We start from the raw sequence: 14,930 nt of genomic DNA on the forward strand, positions 1-14,930 counted from the left end.
GCCTCTGGCTGAATTGTACTTGCAAAGCTTTCTGATTCTGTGCTCTTGTTAATCTCAGAACAAGAGGGAATATGTCAGCTACTCAGAGGGAATAGGTCTGCTTCCCCAAAGCTGTTTGGCCAAATCCATCTATAATATAAACCCTGAGGTATAGACCCTATAGACGCTAATATAGACCCTAAGGTACTTAAAAGCACTGCATTACAATGCTCAAACCCCCCCCCCCAATGCCCCGATGGCGCTGGCCTTGCAAAACTGAGTCACCTGCGTGCTCCCCACTCTCTAACTGTGGGCTGCTCCCACGCAATCCCATCATGCCTTTCAGTGTTTGCGTCTTTCTATACGGGAGTGTCTTCCTCCCTTTGCCTCTAACACATCTGACACATACGCAAAGCAAAACCCTCCCTCTCCCTCTCTCTCCCTCTCTCTCACTCTCTCTCTCTCGCTCTCTCCCTCTCCCTCTCTCTTCCTCTCTCTCTCTCTCCCTCTCCCTCTCTCTCCCTCTCTCTTTCTCTCTCTTCTTTTCCAACTTTTTCCCCACCTCATCGACAGATGAGAACAATGGCCGACTCGCTGCCTACATCAGAGCCAAGGTTCACCTACTCTACACCCACTTCCATCAGAGCAGAGAGAAAGAACGTCCCCCTCATCCACACCGCCGTTCCTCGTCCGCCTTCTTCCAGAGCTGTGAGATCATTCGTGAGTCACCGAGAGACAACAGAGTGAAAGATATCTGATGTGAAGCCCGGTAAGAACACGGCAGAAGTTCTCCACCAGATAAGAGCGATGGCTGCCGGGCTTCCAGACACAAAAGCAAAAAAAGGGCAGCTTTACATAGCGGTGGAAGAGACGAGAAATGTAATACAGGGGGGTGTGCGTTTCCTCTCCTCGCTCTCTCACCTGACTTCCTTCCTTCTGCCAGAAGACGGCGGGTGGGGGGTTGCCCTTGGTCCCGCACAGGAAGGTGACGGTTCGCCCCTGGGCTGAAATCTGATCCCGCGGACGAATAACGATCTGGGGGGGAACTGAGAAGAGGGGAGGGGGGGTAGGGGACACATTCACGTCATTTAAGAGATCCTCCGGATGCTATAACAGGCCCGCCCGAGCAAAAAAAAACAGCACAACAAAGATAAAACGTCTATTAGAACACACTTGCTAATGGCATTTCATTTAAGTGCTATTAGACCGCTCGTGGTAATGCAATTTCACTCAAGCAGGTTAAAATTGGAAAAGCATTTCAGGCGTTTGGGACGTCACATAAATGAATGCGAATGTTTTTGTTTTTGTGAAATGCTAATGCTTTCAAACTCAGAAAAATGTTCTTTCTGTAGACATCTTTTCATTCTCAGCTCCTGCTGGATGTCCAGCGTCACCAGTCAGGGCCAGGAATACACACTCTGCTTGTGATTTGCTATTTGCAGCCTCTCTGCTTCCTTCAAAGACTGCTGCTGAATTCACTTTGGGTGCAAAATTGCCCGTGTCAGAAATGCTGATGCGTTGCCACAATCTCAAAAATTCCTGAGGGACAATGGTCACCTGTAATTATTTTGGTACATCGTTTCCATTTCAGATTTTAGGTTCAGGTGTTAGCCCTCCAGCCCTGTCCCTCACCCTGAGTTTGTGGACCGCTCCAGCCCTGTCCCTCCCCTGGTTCAAGCCCTGGCCTTGATACAAACTGGAGCCCAAAATGCAACACCCCGCCCCTCTGAACTGCATATTACATATCGCTTCATTTCTACTTTAACTGCTAGTTTAATACCTCATCTGTAACCTGCTCAACCCATTTGGCTATTTGCTGTGATAGATCCCTTTTTCCATTTCTGTTGCATCCATTCTGCCTCTACTTTAACACCAGGCCAGCCAGCAGAAGAGGGGCTCCCCCTCTATGGCTGGTTTCCTCTCGAGATTTCTTCCCATCGGGGTTTTTTTTTCCTCACCCACGCTTCACTGTTTTTGTCTCCCCACTGCTTTCTTTCTGGGGGTTCAGGTCTGGTTTTTTGCCCAGTTTTCCTTCTGTTACTGTACTTTCTAAAGAGTCTTTGTGACAGCTCTCTATAAAAAGCACCACACAAATAAAATAGATTTGAATTGATTTGATTAAGAAAAAAAACCCTAAAACATCTCCGGCATTCTGGGAGGCTGGGAGGTTTCCTCACCGCGCTGCATCGTGCTAGTTTGAGCGGGCAGAAAAGGCCCGATTCAGACTCGCGCAGAGGCCTGCACAGCTCTCCTCCACGGCTCTCCTCTAGCCCGAGGGCTGAGTAAATATTCATGCGCTCTCCCCTGTGTAGCACAGTCCTCGTTGCTTTGACGATGTGGCGTTATGTAATATTTTATGCAGGGTACCGTCGCGGGCCTCGCTGGATCGGGTCCTGCAGCTAGCCGATCGCTTCTGAGCACTTCAAGTCACGGCGAAAGAGAAGTTTCAGCGGCACTAGCTGACGAACACGCGAGCAAAAACGAATCTTTCGGGGGGAAATTTCTGAAGGGCAGGGAGTCAATTTGATTGACGTCAAACGAGGAGAGGGAAGGATGCGCGTCGACTGCGTGAAAGGACATTGATTAGAGGGGAAGAGGAAATTGACAGTCATTTGATCGACACGCCGCTGCCCGATGACGTAAAATCCTAATTAAAATGGGTTTCCAGGAAGTGGAGGATGAAAGCTTTTTGAGTGAAAATACACAAGCATTCAAGTTTTATTCTTTTTTTGGAACGTTGCACTTTTAGAATTGACATTAAAAAAACGAGAAGCGAAATGCGATTTCGCAGCGACTTTAAAGCTCGAGACTGAAGGAGCGGGGCGTGGCTCCCGCACATGGCAGAGAGAGCGCCGCTCGGCGTGCTCTGAGAGCGCTCCACAGGTGGCCTTTCATCCGCCCCGCGCACCAATTAATCACCTCAAAGAGCCCCGACGCGCTCGCTCGCCTCCGCCGCCGCCGCCATCTGCTTCGCCGCTTTACGCCCTGGCTACGGCGTGCGGCGGATCTGAGAGTCCCGCCCGGCTACCGCACCGCACCGCCCCGCTCGGGGGACGAGCGACGGCGAAGCGAGCCGCGGAAAACGACCCCGGCTCGCAGAGGCGGACCGAGACAAACCCACTGGCTGGGAAGGCCCGGTCCCTGAGGGTCTCCGTCGGCTGATTGGACGGGATTCTCCAGGAGTCTGGACCTGATTGGGCGGAGCCGGATGGAAACCGGGCTCTTTAAAGAGCCCTCATTAGCCTGGGCTCAGTGGATGCTCAGTGGCCTTTGTCCTGCCGGTGATTGCGATCAATGATGTGGACTGATAGATGTTAATCTCAGCGGCTTAATTCCCCTCCTGGCGGCTTTGTATAAAATAACCCCCCCGGGACCGCCGGTACCCCCGTCCCGCCAAACGGGCGCGAATGCTGTGCCCGTCAGAGCAGGGATAACCAGGATTTAAGGTTTAAGTGCTGCTCCTGTGATCTACAAAGAAGGTTCCAGCCCCCATTTTTTAAGAGGAGCCCGCATCAGCAATAGAAACCACCCTCAACCCTCACTTCGCACCCCCAAAATCCATTACACCCCCCGTTTTCCCTCGCAATGGCCTGATTACTATTGATCACCCTGTTTTTTTGTAGGAATGTGAATGCGTAATGATGTCACCTTTAACCTGCAATGGCAAATTGATTTATCTCTCCTCTCTCCCCCCCCCCCCCCCCCGTTCTTGCTGTCGAATATCTTCTCACTCTCGCTTTTAATTAAAGCAAGAACACATCCAGACAGGTGTCCACTGCCTCACACAGACACTACTGGCACATTAAGGATAATCTACAGCGGGTAAGCAAAATATGCGAGGGCTTAGCTGATTCTATTATTTTTAAATTGAATACACAGGAAATAATGCTGTATAATGTGCAGTTATGCCCACAGAATGCTTGAAATGCTCTCCTGAAATTAAATTTATAAAATTTTTGCATTAAGTATGTCCATATGATCTGGCACCACTTCTGAAGCAGAGCAGCAGGGAGATTACATGTGAGTCCCCATGGTTAACACTCCTCAATTTGTCACCCATCCTTTTAAAATTTCATCACCAAGTTTTTTTTTTTCTCATTCGGTCAGTGATAACTACGGAACAATGTATTCACATTGCCACCTCACTAAAAGCAATGACCAAAGAGCAGATCTATTAACACAAGTGGCAGATCTATTAACCTGTGCCTATTACAATACTGTGCAAGCTTTATAGCCAAGGCTGTAAAGGGAATGTACAAGTGAATGCAAACAGGACATGCATTTTGATTTATTTCTGCTTACATGCAAGGCTTAACCCCGTTTCCTGTTCAGTCTCATTAAAATGATTATTATTAGATTCCACTGTCTAATTTAAATGGTTATTGGGTTATAAAAATGACAATATTTTCTCACTTCAAAATACTTTAAAATAAAAAATAAATCAATTGGGATATGACACGTCATTTTTTATAGGTCTTGCAAATAAAAAATAATAATATTGCCTATTAGGGTAGTAAAGTCATTTTTAGAAATTCATCACTATAAAAGCGTGAACACAGGACAGAATTTATGGTGAAAACCTTAGGATAGAAATACTCATTGAAAGGAGTGGAGAAAAGCAGTTGGGGAAAAGCTACGTGGGGAACATGATCTACATGAGTGAGTGAGTCAGTGAGCATCTACATGGGGAACATGATCTACATGAGTGAGTGAGAGTCAGTGAGTTAGCAATGTGGGGAACATGATCCACATGAGTGAGTGTGAGTCAGTGAGTTAGCTATGTGGGGAACATGATCTACATGAGTGAGTGTGAGTCAGTGAGTTAGCTATGTGGGGAACATGATCAACATGAATGAGTGTGAGTCAGCAAGCAGCTATGTGGGGAACATGATCAACATGAGTGAATGTGAGTTAGCAAGCAGCTATGTGGGGAACATGATCTACATGAGTGAGTGTGAGTCAGTGAGTTAGCTATGTGGGGAATATGATCTACATGAGTGAGTGTGAGTCAGTGAGTTATCTATGTGGGGAGCATGATCTATATGAGTGAGTGTGAGTCAGTGAGTGAGCTATGTGGGGAATATGATCTACATGAGTGAGTGTGAGTCAGTGAGTTATCTATGTGGGGAGCATGATCTACATGAGTGAGTGTGAGTCAGTGAGTGAGCTATGTGGGGAATATGATCTACATGAGTGAGTGTGAGTCAGTGAGTTAGCTATGTGGGGAGCATGATCTATATGAGTGAGTGTGAGTCAGTGAGTTAGCTATGTGGGGAATATGATCTACATGAGTGAGTGTGAGTCAGTGAGTGAGCTATGTGGGGAATATGATCTACATGAGTGAGTGTGAGTCAGTGAGTGAGCTATGTGGGGAATATGATCTACATGAGTGAGTGTGAGTCAGTGAGTGAGCTATGTGGGGAATATGATCTACATGAGTGAGTGTGAGTCAGTGAGCAGCTATGTGGGGAGCTCATGATCTCCAGGAGTGGCAGGGCCATGGCCATATCACCCAGTTCATATTATTCACTCATGAAAAAAATCCAAATAAATCATTGTTGAGCAAACACTGGCAGGGGGGTCACGAATGTCGCCAAGGTCAAGATGGTCGACCTAGTCCCAGGCTTACGAGGTCACCATGGAGACACATCCCCTGGGTCCAAACTTTGACCCGCTGGCAAAAAGGCTAAAAACAACCTGGACCTCTGTTGATCTCACTTCCTGATATCCTCAACAGAGGCCTCCAGGGTGTACCCCTATTGATCTCAGCACCGTTCCTGCTGTGCTGATGCAAGAAATGAAATGTTGCAGAAACTGCCCATAACATCCACTGTGTATGCAGGGCATGTACTGGCCTAACAGCCACCTTCAGCTACAAAATCAGAACTGAATAACAATGCGGCCAGTCACTGTAAACAGCAAACGGACCATACTGGCACACAGTCTACGCTACAGAGTGCTAGGCTCACCCTACTTACAGGTATAAGCAGTATAAACTCAGTGAGGAGATAACTGATTCTCAACATTCAAGGGAAGACAAAATTATTACAAAACAGTACATTTTTAAAGCATGTTAATTTAGATTACAGTATGTGTTTCTTTTTGATTCTTTGGAGACATAAGAGATAATGAGGCGATCCTCATTTAAACAGCATAACTGAAAGAGATATAATATTTGATACCCACTGGATGATTTGGGAACTTAATTCTGAGAAGTCGTCTGCAACATCACTCCACAAAAACCACCTTTGAAAATAAGTTAAATAATGTAAGGCATGCAAAATTCGAATTACTTCAAGATTAAATAGTTTTATCTCCTTTAACCTAAAGCCTCACTCTGTTTCTAGGCAGATGAGTGAGTAAGGCATGCTGGGATACTAATAGTCAGACAGTGGGTTTGTCAGACAGGGAAAGTGGTATGGATGGTCAGATTACATTTGTTTTCATTTTAGGCTAACATGCCCCATTCCCTCGTACACACATACACACGCACATGGATTATGCTGCAAGCCAGTTAGAGCAAATACATTTGCCTCACCCCTTCAGTCATCAAACTCTTATCGCTTCAACTAACTCTCAGCACTCACACAGAAAATACAAGCAAAAATCCCACAGAAAAATCCCAAAATCCCCAAAAAGCAACCAGAAACCCCAATCCCCCAGCTCATGTCTACACGTTCTCTTTGAAAGAATGACAGCGCTTTTCCAAGCCTGCTTGCATGCCCATCGACAGCACCCTCTCACACGTTCGCTAGCTCAAGCTGACAGGACCGAAGTAACAAGTAGCCGTCACAGCCAGAGATGTGGAGCATGTGGAGTACTGAGGTGGACATACGTGCACAGAGACATCAAGCGCTCAACGTGCAATTAATTTGAGCGTCGAGGAATAAATTAAGTAAGGAGCGAGTCGTGTAAGCACAAACATTCTGTGAAGCGCATTTGAAAAGCACACGAAGCTTGATCTGAATTTTAATTTCCCCGTCCCTTCGACATCCACCACTTAAATTTACAGAGAGGGACTGTCAGTCCATGTCCCGCTACGAACGTGGCCAATGACACACTTCACGGAACGTGAATGAACGTGATATGATTGCTGATGTTTTTAACTCCAGGTAGAATGATAATTTTATCCAAATGGCAAGGACATTGGTTAGCATCTTTAGCATCGTGGTGTGTGGCACATTAGTAAACATAGAAAAAGAGCTTAGTGACCATCAATACTTGCTCTGAGATATTCCACCAGCAAGAGTCATTGCTTTAAGCCTTGAGATAATATATGTTACCGGGTTTTACCATAAACCTATTCTTCCAGCATTTAGACGCACTAACAAAGAGGACAATTTAAAAAAACAGGCAATTATACAGCAAGCCGCTGAGCAGATAACAAGAATTTCCTCTTCAGTTCAGAATTGAATGTATCCGCCCACACTTCTGTGTCTTCCCTCCAACATAATACGCCCTCCCTCAAAATTTTAATTGCAAGAGGATTTTACACAATAGCAGCTTCTCCTGAAACCCATATGTGACCGTATCCATCCCTCAGAAGCGGCTTCTCCCAGTGCCTCAGTTGGGTGTATTTCCCAGCTGTTGATCTAAACGGATCTTCAAACACTCGACTGGGAACACTTGCAAATCCGCAGACTTACCCGTTTCAAGGCGAGCTCATATATTTTGAAGAACACACATGCAGCGGGAGCCCTGGATGATTAACTGCTCACTTTTTCGCTGTAATATCTTTACGACCTCCAGCTTCAATAAACAGAATGGAGAAAAATGAAAAAAAAAGCTGAAATGAAAGTTCTTTATTGCAGCCAACAGAGTCGGCATGAGTGAGCTATTGTTTGCCGCCAAACGCTTTCGTCAGTTTTGCCTGACTGGGTTGAGACTCGTCTAACTTTTTGGTATTGCAGAAATGCCTACGCAAAAAAAATTCAAAGTGAATTGTTCTTCATGTGTGGTGTGGGTTGCAAGGTGGGGAGGTGGGGGGGGGGGGGGGGGGGGGGGGGGGGCTGGCGGCGGTTTGGGGCATAAGACCTGTGAGCCATTGACACATCCCCCCCCACCTCGCACCCCAGCCACTTTTCAAAATGATCAGGGGTGTCGTCTGGGGTCACCGGTGAATACCCAGGGTCACTCCTGCTCCGGTGCAGATATGGAGCCTATTGTAATTCAGTATGCCACTCAAGGACAGGCAACAACATCGCAACCACATTTAATCCAATAAAAGGTGAATAAATTTAAATGCCATTGGTCCGCGGTGTCAGCGCCTGTTGTGGTGATAGGTCGAGGGGCGCACACTTCTCCATTACCAAGCGTTTACGTCCTTTCGCCCATGAGCACTTCGTGAACCGAAATGACGAAACAAACAAACAAACAAACGCACACTCTGACCGAACTGCATTCGGATCATGTGCCTGCCCGTTGAACTGCAAGCCAAATAACAAGCTGTGACACATTTTCAAAGCGTATGGATCTCTGCCTCTCACGGACAATAAATCACAGCATGCGGTAAGCACTTCATTACCCACAATCCAGAGACGCTGGCCTTTTCCACACCGACCGACCGGCTTCTCCCAAAAACCAAACCATCCCCCACCACCGTGCAGAGAGATGAGATGAAATGGTTACTTACGGAATGGGCCGACTATAATGGGAAAGAAAATGCGAGAATGGAAAAGGGGGGGGGGGGGGGGGGAATTAATATGTATGAGATGGGCTGGCCCAAAAAGAAAATCAAAATCAAATTAATAATAAAACAAGCAGTGCAATCACAAGTGCCCCTCAGCTTAGGGGATTCAGCATGGAGCTCGACAAACCAAATAAAAACACGGCGGGCAAAACGGAAGAGCCTTTTTATTTACCCCTCAATTCAGACGGGGGAAAAATAAATAAATAAATAAATAAATAAAAAGGCAAATAAACTCTGAAGGCGACAAATTCAAACAGAAGCCTTTCCAGCTGTATCCCTGGGGCGGGAATACGTGGCAGCCAGATCACATTCAGCTCACTCCGTCCTAGCGCTGACGTGCATTACTGCTGGAACTGCGCCGCCAGTTTGTTAAACTAAAATCATCTCCCCCAGCAGCTGTCCGAGGGACTAATCCCCGCGGTTTACCGTAAGCTCCTGCGAGGGGGGTGTGAATATCGGGCTGCACACATGCAGTACAATACAGCACAAGGCACGGTTGCTGCGCACTTGTGATTTTCCGTCGCGTTTGACTGCTATACGCAAATTGCAACGACCACACATTCGCACTGAAATCCGCAAGGCTGAAGATGCGAAATTAATAAAAGGATTTATTTAATCTATTTCTTTTTTTAAAACATATAATCAGAATTGAAAAAAAGTGAATTACGTGAATGCGAAAATAATATGTTGCGGGGTCCGCTGTTGAACGTGTGGACTGATCGAGCTGTTCGTTTGCGTTTGTTGAAGCGGAGGCGGGGCCTTACCGCGGACCTGCAGGGTTCCGGAGGCCTCCGCTTTGCCCACGCTGTTCTCCGACACGCAGGTGTAGGTGCCCTCGTCCTCGGCGCGCACCTGGAACAGGCGCAGGGTGCTGTCGCTCCGGATCTCTGACCTGAGGGGAGGCACAGAGGAGCAGAGGGGCGTCCAGTCAGCAGAGTCTGGGCTTGAGTTTGGGTTCTGTTCCTCCTATGGTCTGGGTCTGGGTTCTGGGTTCTGGTCAAGGTTAGAGTATGGATTTGGCTTTGTGATATGGTCTGGGTTCTGGGTCTAGGTACTGGTTAAGGTTAGAGTATGGATTTGGCTTTGTGATATGGTCTGGGTCTGGGTTCTGGGTCTAGGTACTGGTCAAGGTCAGAGTTTGGATTTGGGTTCATGTTATGGTCTGTGTCTGTGTCTGGGTTCTGGTAAAGGTTTGAATTTGGATTTGAATTTTGGTGTTTTGGGGTGTGTCTGGGTCTAGGTTCTGGTCAAGGTTCAAGTTTGGATTTGGGTTTGTGTTATGGTCTGTGCCTGGGTTCTGGGTTCTGGTCAAGGTTAGAGTTTGGATTTGGGTTTGTGTTATGGTCTGTGTCTGGGTTCTGGTCAAGGTTTGCGTATGGATTTTGGTGTTCTGGTGTGTTGTCTGGGACTAGGTCCTGATCTGTGATTGAGGATGAGCTTGATGTTGGTCTGGGTACTATTAGAGTTACAAATGGAACCCAGGGATTATTACAAAAGGCACATATTTTACCCCCCTGCCACCCCCATTTCCTGATTGTGTTCACATGAACCCATTCTAAAACATTTTTTTACTGACTACAGAAAGCCCATAAAGATCCCTGGGCCCATTAGAACAGTAAAGGCTTGTGTTTCTTATGGGAGATTGAATGCAAGTTTAATTTCAGGCCAGGGGATAAGCTACACCATATGGGCTGAGACTTAATTCTGAATTCAATCAACATTTGCCCTTTGACTTACAAATAAATGCAAGTGTTGCGTTCATTTTGACGGTTTGCCAAACTCATCAAGCTGTTTCGTTTCATTACGAGCCCAAGTAAAGAATAAATGCTGACTGGATCAGCGCCTTAGAGTCATTTATCGACTCGTTATTGACTCGTTAATGAACAAATTATTCTGACTGATAGCTTGGGTCTACATTCAGACCGAGCAGATTAAAACCTAGGCTGATAATAAATTCAGCAGAAATGATGTGTAAGTGTGAAATATTCTCACGGCGCTGTACTGAAATCCAGTTATATTATCTGCTCATAAATCCCAATTGCGCATCACAGCATAAAACAACAAGTTTTACTGTCACTGCGGCAACACGCCAACAAATTATATCTCCCCGGCTGTGCCATTGTACGTCCTTTGTAGAAATTTAATAAATATTAAACTGACTCATCAGAAAAAATTTTAAATAAACTTAACCCCTTAAGTCACACCAACCCAAGTGGGTACATTTGCATTCATTCTGTTTATTTAGGGTGAGATTTTTATCAATCTGGTAACACGATACACTGGTTCTGTATCAATAAAAGAAATATTTTACAATGCCAGTGTTTTAGTGACAACAGATCCTTATTTTGTAACATGTGGGGTGGCGAAACAAGCTTGGGAATCCTCTTTGTGTTTTAGAAAACCACAGACGACATGGATCACGATAAAATCAGTATGTTTGTCACGGCAAGAATCCAGCAAACAAAATCCATAGTCACGTTTAGTCCCAGAAACATGCTAACTCAGAGAAACCGCAATAGAATGTCCATTGTTTACTTAAAAATTATCTCTAGGAATTATCATTGTTGTCCATTTCACCATTGCATAAATGCTGAATATTGGTACAAAATAATGTTATCTCGTGTTTGTATAGATTCTTTGGAACAAAATGAGCTGAACTATAAGCTTCTCTGACCAGTACTGGCCAAGCAGACCCTCAATATAGACAATGGGACATACAATGACTCAACATGTGCAGTATAACCTCTGCTAAAATTGCGTTTCTAAAGATGTATCAGTTGTTAGGCTTGCATAAATGGACACACATTGTTTCTCCTGTATAAACAAATCATATATTTTTTTGAGTGCATGCTGAAAACATTACAAATAAGTCTCAGCGTTCTTGAAACTTTATGCCAATAAAGATTGTTTTACAACAAAATATATTTTGCAATGGCTAAGTCTAAACAGAAGACTCAGCGTTTAGAGGTCTTGGAAGAAGTCACTCTTCTGAGGACGACAGTGAAAACAGCTTTGACTCCTCAGCAGAGGGCACGTTCAATCAGAGGGAGTGGGAGGGGTAGCGTAACAGGCGGGGGGAAAGCAAGCATTTACACAAGCATATACTATGGGATTTTACACCTCAAATAACCCATAATATAATTTGGTTACCAAGTGTCCTTTTGAAGTCCCCAACTGGCTTTTTTGGAAACCTGCCCAGACATAGCTCAGTAAAAAACAATGCAGAATTATTTTGGTGGTATTGTCAACAAATTTGAACCAGAATGTGTCCAGCATTGTGGCTGGGTCTGCATTGTGTTTCTAAGACCACCAGACTCTGCCAACCAGACCAAGCATCTGCATCCATTCTAAAAAATATCTTTTAGTTGAGAAAAAAAAATCCACTTCCACTGTGTTTGAGCTTCTGTTACTTTGTTTTAGTAATATTTAGAGTATTTCTTTTAGAAAAAGAAACACCCAAAGGGTTACCTTTCAGAAGAGACCAGGATTATGCCTGGAATCAAAAGGGTTCGAGAACAGTAACCACTTATTTTGGGTATGTCATTTTGAGGTTTATGTTAAAAAGGGGGTTATACATAAGATGTTAAATCCTTTATAAAAACAGCTTTCAGTTGTAGTGGATATGAAAGCACATACAATAAAAACACTGTCACTGAGATACATTTTTTTCTGGAAGAGAGAAAACAATGCGATCAGTCAGTCAACACTACACTGTGCCTCAAAGCGCCAGTGAGTCAGTCAGTCAGCCATGGCAGCCGGTCACTCACATCGGTTAATCAGTCAGTCGGTCACTCAGTCGGTCGGCCTCACCTCCCCCTGGGCAGCTCCCCCTCCTCCCTGCGCCAGCGCACGGTGGGGGCGGGGTCTCCGTGCGCCTCGCACAGGAAGTCCACCGTGTCGTCCACCAGCACCACCTGGTTCAGCGGCCTCCGTGTGAACATCGGTCTCTCTGGAGGGGGGAGAGCGCAGCGTCAGACGGGGGCACGGTCGCACGGTCGCGGTCAAAATGGAGGACACCCAGACCCAGGAGGGCCCACAGGCCCGCGGCTCAGGAGCTCACCGAACACCACCAGCTCGGCGGGGTCGCTGTCCCTCTCCCCCACCATGTTGGTGCCCACGCACACGTACATCCCCGCGTCGCTCTTCCTGGTGTTGGAGATCATCAGCTTCCCGCCCCGCGTCTGAAAACGGAGGCCAAAGACAGGAAGTAAGAGTCGAACTCCGGAGCCCTTTTCTGCAGGAGCCCCTGTGAGCCGAACGCGAGCTCCGTCTCACACCCTTAATGAGACGCGCTCGAAGCGGTCCGGCTCGTTACCTGCCCCGCGACGGCAATGGCCGAGGGAAACGCGCCATCGTCTGTTGCCGTGTCGTTTTTGGAACCACGAAAAATATAACTCGGACATATCGGGCTAAGTGTCCGAAGCCTGATTAACAACCCTCATAACCTTTTATGTGTTCTACAAAAAAAATAAATAAATAAAAAAAACAGCCACGCGGAGGACTGAAAAGCTACAGAAGGGGCTGAAGGGGGGAAGATTGTGACGGCGTTCACACAAATCAGCCGGCGCGGGACGATGAGTCACACTGCTGGGAGCCCCCGCTGCGGTAAACAGAGGGGGGGGGGGGGCGGGCGGCGGCTCACGGTAATTCTGTCGTCCTTGTCGTTGACGCGCACGTTGTTCCTCTTCCAGGAGATGGTGGGCTCGGGGTGACCGCGAGGGGGGATGCACTCCATGACCGCCGGCTCTCCCGCCGCCACCACCACGTCGCTGGGGGCCTGCCGGAAATCGTCCCGGAGAACTGGAGAGGGGCGAGAGAGGGGGCGCGGCCGCCGTTAAGGGGCTTCCAGGCTCCAGGTTCATCCGCTTAAACAGACACGCAACCGACCAATAGACACGTTCAGCTTCATCCACTTAAACAACCACGCAACCGACCAATAGACACATTCAGCTTCATCCGTTTAAAGAGACACCCGAGCACTGTGACTCAGTTTTATCCACATGAACTTTCCTTAGCCACCTTTATACGCTTCCAGCTATAAACGCAGAATATTGTGTGCTTCATCTGCAATTTGTTTACATCTCTGGTTTTCCAAAAAATGCCCCAAGGAAAAGAAAACCTTTCAAAAGTCTGTCATTGTTCAATTTTTAATTTCTCCTCTAAGCCCCCACCTGCCCACTCTCCCCCCCTTACAACTCCTCCCTACGGTGTCAATTAAGTCATTTCCTCAGTTTACTAGCCTGTCTGTGTGATTTCACCTGCGAGGCTCCATGCATTTTTAACACCTTCCAATCCAACACGAGGGCCATGAATAATTGAGCGAAACACACGATCGCAGTAAGTGTGCACGCCTCTTACACACAGAGTCTCCGAAGACGCAAATGCCTTAAACGGACGCAAATGTCCTCTCCCCTCTCACATACCCCCCCCCCCCCATGTCTCCACAAACCTTCTTGGTCCTGTTAACACAGCACTCAAACGCCATTTTTCTGCTTCATTGCGATTCGTCAGATTCTTACTGGGAAGCAGAGCAGCATAATGGTTATGGAAGTAGGCTTGTGGGCCACCGCCATTTTAATAACAGTAAAGAGACCGAATGACCCATCTTGGCTGAGACCATGTGGAAAGGACATAATATGAGGAGAGAGAGAGAGAGAAAGACTTTGACTGTTGACATCCTTTAATAAAACATGTCGCCTACAAACGCCTGCCCAAGACACAGAACAATACATAAATAAAAGCTCCCCCACCCCCACAATCATAGTCGACACACTTACACCACACCTACACTTAACCACACCACATCACACGCCCACGGCTCTTTTCAACAGCCCAGAGAGAGAGAGAGGGAGGGAGAGAGAGAGAGAGAGAGAGAGAGGGAGAGAGAGAGAGAGAGAGAGAGAGGGAGAGAGAGAGAACAAGCGAGAGTGAGCCAGCATCTGTGCGTGTGTGCGTGTATCTCCTTGTGTGTGTGTGTGCGTTTGTGTATCTCCATGTGTGTCTGTGTGCGTGTGTGTGTGCGTGTATCTCCTTGCGTGTGTGTGTGTGTGTGTGTGTGTGTGTATCTCCCTGTGTGTGTGCGTGTGTGTATCTCCTTGTGTGTGTGTGTGTATGTGTGTGTATCTCCTTGTGTGTGTGTGTGTGTGTGTGTATCTCCCTGTGTGTGTGCGTGTGTGTATCTCCCTGTGTGTGTGCGTGTTTGTGTATCTCCCTGTGTGTGTGCGTGTGTGTATCTCCCTGTGTGTGTGCGTGTTTGTGTATC

General features: G+C 46.8%; 1 protein-coding gene across 2 annotated transcripts in view; it reads right to left on the reverse strand.

Annotated features, from left to right (window-relative positions):
* Positions 1-14,930, reverse strand: part of LOC118208890 (roundabout homolog 2-like) — a 73,966-nt gene that overhangs the window by 24,224 nt on the left and 34,812 nt on the right. Inside the window, exons 1-6 of one of the 2 annotated variants that reach the window (XM_035383856.1) lie at positions 14,118-14,465; positions 13,311-13,468; positions 12,729-12,849; positions 12,479-12,617; positions 9,433-9,560; positions 901-1,025 (exon numbers count right to left, since the gene is read on the reverse strand). In XM_035383856.1, the coding sequence (XP_035239747.1) occupies positions 901-1,025; positions 9,433-9,560; positions 12,479-12,617; positions 12,729-12,849; positions 13,311-13,403 (606 nt within the window). In that variant the 5' untranslated portion in view covers positions 13,404-13,468; positions 14,118-14,465. Of the gene's footprint in view, positions 1-900; positions 1,026-9,432; positions 9,561-12,478; positions 12,618-12,728; positions 12,850-13,310; positions 13,469-14,117; positions 14,466-14,930 lie in introns of those variants that run through there. The other variant, XM_035383855.1, reaches the window with a different exon arrangement.

The sequence above is a fragment of the Anguilla anguilla genome, chromosome 12, assembly GCF_013347855.1.
Source record: "Anguilla anguilla isolate fAngAng1 chromosome 12, fAngAng1.pri, whole genome shotgun sequence".
Lineage (NCBI taxonomy): Eukaryota > Metazoa > Chordata > Actinopteri > Anguilliformes > Anguillidae > Anguilla > Anguilla anguilla.